The sequence below is a fragment of the Rhinolophus sinicus genome, chromosome 6, assembly GCF_057876585.1.
Source record: "Rhinolophus sinicus isolate RSI-liver-muscle chromosome 6, RSI-T2T, whole genome shotgun sequence".
In the NCBI taxonomy this organism is placed as follows: Eukaryota; Metazoa; Chordata; class Mammalia; order Chiroptera; family Rhinolophidae; genus Rhinolophus; species Rhinolophus sinicus.
The window spans coordinates 68,478,519-68,486,704 of NC_142506.1; the positions used below are offsets into that span (position 1 = coordinate 68,478,519).

Consider the following 8,186-nt stretch of genomic DNA (forward strand, 5'->3'; position numbering starts at 1 on the left):
TAAAGTTCGCATTCCGTTACCTGACAGTGTAATACTGACTTGAAAGAAAGGACGTTTCTAGTGAAGTCATCAACTCTGAGTTCTTACCTTGGTAGAACCACAGCATCCTGTTGCGTGAAGTGCCAGTTCTCATATGCCAAGCATTCATTTCTTCAGTCAGCAGATACTGTGGGGCGCCTGTGGCCCCCTAGGCACTTGGGTGGATAGCTGTGAACAAGACAGTTGTCACCATCTTTGTATTTTTAAGCCTCTAGCTTGATTTGGGTTGGTTCTCTCACACATACCTTTCTGACCCTCCCAGTGTCCTTTCCTTGCTTGAGACATAAAAATGGTTTTCTTTACTATGCAGATCAGAGTCTGTGGAAGGCTTCTTGTCTCCAAGTCGCTGCGGCAGTCGGAATGGAGAGAAAGACTGGGAAAACGCGTCGACCACCTCTTCGGTGGCGTCTGGGACAGAGTACACAGGTTCGTGTCTGTGCTTTTTTAGAGCAACATTTTCCTTAAACACAGGAATGAGAATAGATGTGGGGTCTGCTGAAGAAGGCTTCACTGGTCGCCTCTGCTCTCAGCACGGGAGACTGGTCAAAAGCAGTGACACACACAGGTCCACCTAGGGAGGCAGTGACTTGTCCCAGATGATGAGATACGTTTCTAAACAGAAGGACACCGCTTCCCTCTCCTCTCGCAGAGCTGCTGTGTTGTGGTTTGGGTCTGAAGAGGGTGTAGAGAGTGTGTCCGCTGTCATAGGTGCTGAGCACTGAGCAAAGGCTGGAATGCTCGAAGTGCCCGCTGTAATACTGGGACTCCAGCTGTCTAGAAGTGTGCGTCTTTTAAAGCACTGAGAAGCTGCACAGGACCTAGGAGGGCAGCCAGGCTTCCGTGTCCCCAGCAGGGCCTCCCCCAGCCCCTGGCTGGCCAGGCATTACTGAAATCAGCGCAAACTGAGGAATAGAATGTAAAGAGAGGACTTGTAATGAAATGAAGCAGGAGAGGAAATGAGAGGAAACATGTGCACTGTCGAGAGGTCGATGGAAAGGCACAGGGGAGCATGCGTGGGCCCCCACGCGCTGGCCTGGAGCTGGGAGCCTGGGAGGCCCCGCTCACTGTCCGTGTGTGCTTCAGGCTGTGGCTTTTGGGCCAGGCTGCCAGCCTTTAAGGCTGGGCCCAGATGGTATCTCTGTTATTTCCTCTACTACTGTGTGCCCGTTCAGACCATAGTGGCCAGACTGTGTTCTAAGCCTAGAGTGAGAGTTCCGGGCGTGCACTGGACCCGCTCGCACAGTTGGTGGGAATCCCACCAGCTGCAGAACCACTGGTAGCTTGACAGCAGCCATGGGAGGGGTCACTGACACCACAGAAATAGGTAATCCACAAATCAGGGCCGATTGCTTTCTTTCCCCGAGACCTGGCTTCTGAGCCCACCAATGGGGGCAGGCTCAGGCCTCCCCTCCCCGGACAGAGCTCAGTGGGACTGAACAGGAGGGAGCCTTCCTGACAGGAATGTTCCAGGTCAGCAGCAGAAGTGCTTCTGTGCTTTGCAGACCACAGAGCACCCCCGGGGCAAAAAATGCTGCAAAATCGGAGGTGGGGGAGAAGAAAAGATGAAGCTTCCTTGACTTTAAAAGCTTGAGTTGCTCACGGACCCATTGTGCTTTAAGCTCCCTGGTAGCCTTAGCGGAGGTGAGAAAGGTGACACAGGCGGTGTGACAGTTACAGCGGTGTCTGAGTCCAGCACTGCTCCCAGCGCAGCACTGCTCCGGTGCAGGCCAGGAGCCGCCTGCAGGGGACCCGAGTGTCCCTGAGTGCTAAGAGTGTGTGACTGCGCACTAGCCTGCAGGGCCTCCGGTGCAGGACTGCGTTTCTGTCACGGTGTTTCATCGGTGTAAGAACAGGGGAGTCATTTGAAACAGTGGTACTTCTGACTTAGGAATGCTTTTTTTATTATCACCAAATTCTTACCACAGGACCAAAGCTCTACAAGGAACCCAGTGCAAAATCCAATAAGCACATAATACAAAACGCTTTAGCTCACTGCTGTTTGGCTGGAAAAGTAAATGAAGGTCAGAAGAAAAAAATACTGGAGGTAAGTGTGTTTGCATGGAAATTAAATTTCACAGCATTCTCAAATGATAGGGGTCGTCCCTCTCTCAGCTCAGGAGGCAAGACTCCTCATCAGCTGAGCATTTCAACCGCACAGGACCATCTGTAACTGTGTCTAGGTTTATAGGTTTACTCTATCCTTCCAAATGGGGTCCTGGGCTCATGTGATGGTATAAAATTATAAATTATGTTCTCGCCCAGAATCACTCACTCATGTTTCACGAATGCACGTAACACAGTCTCCCTTTTTGAAAAGGAAGCTGTATTGCAGAGAAGGTAAATCAGGGCCTGGTTGGTAAGGAAGAGACGGTGTGAGTCAGCGCGGGGTTGGCGAGGACCTCGACTAAGCACAGCGTTCCTTCCTTACACGCTGTCTGCATGCTTTTCAATTCAGGTGTCTTTGCTTCCATAATGCGCACCTGATTTGGGCTATTAACTTTTTTTTTTAATTAAATATCATCAAATGTGACCAAGAAATGTGCCCAATTAATTCTGTGAAATGTTTAAGGGTTTTTATTGGTGTTTTGTTTTGTTTTTCTTTTATCCCAAAGGAAATGGAGAAGTCAGATGCCAACAACTTCTTAATTTTGTTCCGGGACTCAGGCTGTCAGTTCAGGTCGTTGTATACTTACTGTCCGGAAACGGAGGAAATCAATAAACTGACTGGGATAGGCCCTAAATCTATCACGAAAAAAATGATCGAAGGACTTTACAAGTACAATTCTGACAGGAAGCAGTTTAGCCACATCCCCGCTAAAACTTTATCTGCCAGTGTAGATGCGATTACCATCCACAGCCACCTGTGGCAGACCAAGAGACCAATGACACCCAAGAAACTCCTGCCCACTAAAGCATAGGGGCCAGGAAGCGTTTGCTTCAGGACGTTCGTGGTGAATTGCACTTCAGCTTTCCTGCCTGTAGAAAACCTTTCTAATTGCCAACAGACTTCTGTGCGCTGAAACGGGACACTGAGCTCTGTTGTGAACAGCTGGCATGTAAACCACAGAGTTTGGGGGCGCAGAAGGTTCTCGCTGAGGTGCTGAGTCCAAGTGATGAGGAAAGTGCTCTCTCCCCGGTGGATATGGCGCCATCGGGCTCCTGCTCGGTGCCCGACACTGAAACACTGAATTCGCAGACACCAGGTGGTAGGCACACGGCTAAGATGACAAATTCTGTGTTTTATTTGTTGCTTTTCTGAAAACTTTTAATGTATGTGCTTGTCTTCAGATGGTTTATTTTGACATTGTTCTCTCCTTGGGGGTTTATTTTAAGATAACTTTATATTTTATTTCACGTGGAAATCATGAGAGTAGGAAATAGGCCTTCCCAGGGCACTCGCACCTTTCTTAGGATGCTAAGAGAAACACTAGTGTTTAGTTTCACAGTAACCCTCCTGTTTTAATGGTGTTAGTTGTTGGCAAGAATTACCCCGCTAAGTATTTACGATCATATTTATTATTCACTCAAGTATTAACATTTCTCTATTAAATAAGAGGAGACGTAAAGAGCTGCTGGTAGGTTCGATTCCAACCACATGAGCTTAACCAAGAATGTGTTACGAGAAGTTGCTGATTGAATCAGTGTTGTTTTTACCCCACTTCTAGCCAACTCAGCATAACTTAGATTGTTCTTTTAACAAAAAGGCTTTCTATCTCTTTTCAGTATGTCACTTTATAAGTTGGCAGAAGTCAATGACACTTTGAGAGTAGTATTTCAACCTGAAGATGTAAGACTCCCTGCCGCAAATTTTCAAGGGTCTTTACATCATATTTATAACTGATAAAAATTATATTTAGAATTTTTAAACTGTACAAAGGGCTACATTTTAATTTTAAAACCGCTTCACATTATTTTACTTACATTGAGTTTTTCTTTTTTATCCTTTTCAAGTGGAACAGCTTAGATTAAGTACACACTTGAAATGTTCTCTACGTGACTTTTGTTCCTTTAACAGTGTATTCCAGAGGGTTAGTTGGGGGAAAACTTCATTCTCAGGAAAAGACTTGAATGATTATGTGACCCTGTCATGTTTCAGTGTTGTGACAACTGTGTAACTTAGGGGAACGACAGTATTGTGTCATAAATGAGATGCGTGGTTTGTTTTCTTTCGTGGGAAGTAGAGACTAAAATATATACATTTCTCTAATTGAGTTGCTTAGAGAAATAACTAATATCTTATATGATGTATTTACTTACTTTAAAACAGAATAGGAATGAGCTGTCCCTGAACTGTACTTTTCTATTATTACACGGCCTTCAGGCATCAGTGCATCTGAATTATCAACATTTTCTCAAATGCTGTCAATATTTTACTGTAATTTATGTTCTTATATTTATGTATATTTGTTAAAACTGTAAAAAATTTCACAGATTTTTTTCCAATACCTGTGCAAGATACACGTGTGGCTCAAAACTATTTGTGACCTACTGTTTGCATGTAAGAGACCAGGATATGTAACTCTTATATTTTAAGTGTATACATATTGTGTATATAATATATGAATATTAAAAATGGGGGATTGCACATCTTACCTTTCAGACCACAGTTTCTATCACCAGTAGAAGGAAATAATTGTCAGATAATGTTTAGATTAGGACTGGTTTACAAAAATAGTAAATGAATCTAATCAAAATGTGATAAATTATCCTCAAAAGGAGAATTGGTAAGCATTTTACATTACTAAATGTGTTCTTTTCCATCAAATTTCCTTCATCCAAGCAATCTTCTTCATAATGTCACTGGGCCATTCAATTTTTAAAAATTGGACGCAAGACAATGGAGGAAGTATTGACACTAAACAAGACCACCCTTTGTTCTTAAATTTACGTGTGTCCAACAGTGAGTGTCCGTAGCGTCTAAAGGTAAATGTGGATATTGCCACAAAGGCCATTGCTCTCAGTAGACCGTTTACTTTATTAATGCAGAAGGAATATGTTTCTTTAATCTGCAGACTTTTTTATTATGGTGCAGCTTTTTTAAAAATTATGTTTTAACAATGTACAAATGAAAATGATGCCCCTTTTCCAGGCTGGATATTTTCGTCACCCTTATTGAAACACTGGTGCTTTCATCATCGGAGGTCAAATTGTTATGGTAATTATTCAGTTAAGTTTGCCAAACCCTTGTCACGGTTACCACTGCAGCGTCAAATTCTGCTGTTTGACACAGCTTCGGAAAGCTCTCAGTTCCTCTCAGCTTTTCGATTTTGTTTTCGAATGACTGTTACAGTTTTTATTTGGCTGTTTAAAGCCAAATTCAGCTTTTTAATGATGGTTTCATGGACACTGCTGGGCGGTGCACCGCTCACCTGCCCACGTTGTGGCGCCGCCTACAGGTTTTTTATGATGCTGTGCTGTAAAATACTGTCAGGTTTCCTATTTCCTGGTGGAGTGCAGTTTCCCCTCTCATTTGAATAAAAGCATGGCACCAAATGATTCCTGTTTCGTGAATAAAATGTGTTTTTCTACAAAGAAATCTTTGAACTTAGGTGAACTCATATAGTTTTCCTTTCTCTTAACCTGTGTTTAAATTTAACAATTTAAATATTCATAAGAGACAACGTTTAATAATACTAGACGTTGTTTGAATACCGACCTCAAGACAATATTAAGACGTCTGTAACTTTCCGTGCTTAGCTCGGTCTCCACAGTGTGTGTCAGTGTTTGTGGCCCTCTTACAGTGATTTTTCCATGTTAACTCACTCTCTCTTGGTGAATTAGTAGTTAAATTGTGCCAGAATTAACACTGTGTACCCTTGAAATTGAGTGGCTCACGAGCGCACTGATCTCCGTACCAGCCATGGGAAGTCAGTTCTTGACTGTTATTCTTTAAGTTTCACTTTGATTTGGCCGATTCTACTTATTGAGACCAGAGCAATTAAAAAAAAAAAAAAAAAAAGATCTAATGACACAGCAACAACAGAATCCTCAGGCGACATTGCATCCCTGAAGAAACATGCCGTCCTGAGCAGGGCAGTGTCTGCACGACGTTTTTCTAATACTGTCATGTTCAGAATAAAAGTATTTTCCCCTAAGATGTGGCAGTATTAGAGGCGTGTACACAGCAGTGGTTCCCTGGAGCCCACACACAACGCGGGTGTGTCCCTGGCCTGGCTAATGACAGGTCCCAACTGAGGCAGAGGGAGACTGTTCTCAGTAGGAGCTGACGAGGGCATTTGGGACCTGTCGGCACAGAGACAGTGAAGAACCACATCCGGGAAGGGAGTGTGGCTGTGACGCTGTGACCTGGCATTGGAAAAACACTCTGCCAGGCCTCGGAAGTGGATCCGTGCTTGAAACATTGGTCTGAATCTCCATCAATGGTAGTTTTGCTTTTAGAAGGAACCCATTGCTTCTTCACATTTGGTGGGGGTGGGGCGTGTCGGGGCCACTCTCACAGAAGGAGGCCTGGACCCCATTTCACCTGCTTTTGCTTCTGGGGGGTGAACAGGCCTCCTGGCTCCTCGGTATTCCAGAGGCCTCAACAAGTCCGTTGTGTACACGTGTTTAATATCACTGGTATTTGTGACTAAAGCTACCTCCGTCCACCGTGGCTTATGTTTAGGTCAGAAAAATAGAGAAAAAAATGATTGGTTTTTCACTGAAGAAGATAAAAGTAAATGCGTTACAAAAAAATGTTTTAAGACCCACTACGGTTTTTCTTTTCTCTTTTTTTCTAACGTGCAAAGCGAAGCCACTTGGCTGCTGGTACCTTCCACGTGAGCCCAAGGGGTTATTTCCGGGGGTGGGGTGCGGGGGCCTGTTGGTGCTAGAACATGGCCGTAGGCACACAGGGTGGCTCGGCTCATGCCCAGCACCTCCCATCCTCACTCACACGCAGCTGCACTGACCACTGACCTACTGGCTAGTCAGACCTCAGGGTGTGTGTTTGCATGAGAAACACGCTCCCAACCCTCGAACCTATGGAAACCCCCGCTTTAACATTGCTTTACGATTGAAAAGCTTCAATTAGCTGTCACGTGTGTACTTGACAGATGAGGATGGCGAGTCTTTAAAAGACTAGTAACTGTGCCAGGGACACAAGGCTAGTGGTGGTGACAGCATCCGAGCCGGAGGCCACGCCCTGTGGTTTTGAGCCCGCTTGTGTGCCCCACGGTGCAGATGCTGTGGGGTCAAAACACTGCCAGTCTGACAGCTGCACTACGTGGGCACAGACCCACCGCGGATGGAGAACACAACTGCACTGAAAGTGGGTTTCGTCCCCTGGCCAAATGCCCTCACTGGCATCAGCACTACGGCAGCTAAAATCACACCGCTGTGCCTGGACATCTAGGTTCACAGAACAAAAATGGAGAGATCCAGTCAACTCTGCTGCCAGACTGGTCCAGTTCATCGGAGGAAACGTTATTTGGTGCAGGGGTCCAGGGCACAGGGGCGCCTTCAGCCAGGGACGGCCTTCAGGCCATAGCGGGGCGTCCCCAACAACATAACAACACGCTCCCCTAGGGGCGCGGGCCCAAGGCCAAGGCCGACTGGCTCTTCTGGGTGACGGTGACCGGCTGGTTCCTCAGGCAAAGTCAGCCTGTTAAAGGGGACTTGATGAACACAAGGTCACAGCGCCATCAGCTCTTGTGACAGGGCCCTAAGGCCGCCCGATGACCTTCACCCTTTGACCACTGTACCCTCTTCACTCTCTCTGCCAGAGGCAGCTATGTTGTCGTGTGTGTGTGTGTGTGTGTGTGTGTGTGTGTGTGTGTGTTGTCCAAGTCGTGTCCTCGGCTGACAGAACTTGCGGAGAACCACAGGTCCACGTGTCATCACGGGAGTGGCCGGTGAATGCCTGTCAGATGCCCAGTCCCTGGCCGGAATCCAAAGGCCCCAAACTGAGGCTGATGTGTGCTAGGCCACCCCTGATTTCCTAGCATGGATGTGTTTGCCCTCAAAATAGAAACCCCAGGCTGGCCTTCCTGGTCTGACTCCCTCTGGTTCCCACTTACACTCCAGGGGACCCGGGCGCAGCCTGAAATTCCAAACCTTTGGCGGTGATTTCGGATCGCCTCTTCTCCCGTCTCCTCACACTTCCCCCCAGGTGGGGGGCCAGTCTCAGGGCTCAGTCCTTCCTGCCC

The 8,186-nt window shown here is 46.3% G+C and overlaps 1 protein-coding gene across 4 annotated transcripts in view; it reads left to right on the forward strand.

The window, feature by feature from the left end:
• The window catches only part of CAMSAP2 (calmodulin regulated spectrin associated protein family member 2), a 63,396-nt gene extending 60,299 nt beyond the window's left edge, over positions 1 to 3,097 (forward strand). For all 4 annotated transcript variants that reach the window (XM_074317093.2, XM_019750881.3, XM_074317094.2 and 1 more), the window contains 3 exons: positions 350 to 465; positions 1,965 to 2,083; positions 2,652 to 3,097. In XM_074317093.2, the coding sequence (XP_074173194.2) occupies positions 350 to 465; positions 1,965 to 2,083; positions 2,652 to 2,957 (541 nt within the window). In that variant the 3' untranslated portion in view covers positions 2,958 to 3,097. The remainder of the gene's footprint in view (positions 1 to 349; positions 466 to 1,964; positions 2,084 to 2,651) is intronic.
• The last annotated feature ends 5,089 nt before the right edge of the window (positions 3,098 to 8,186 follow it).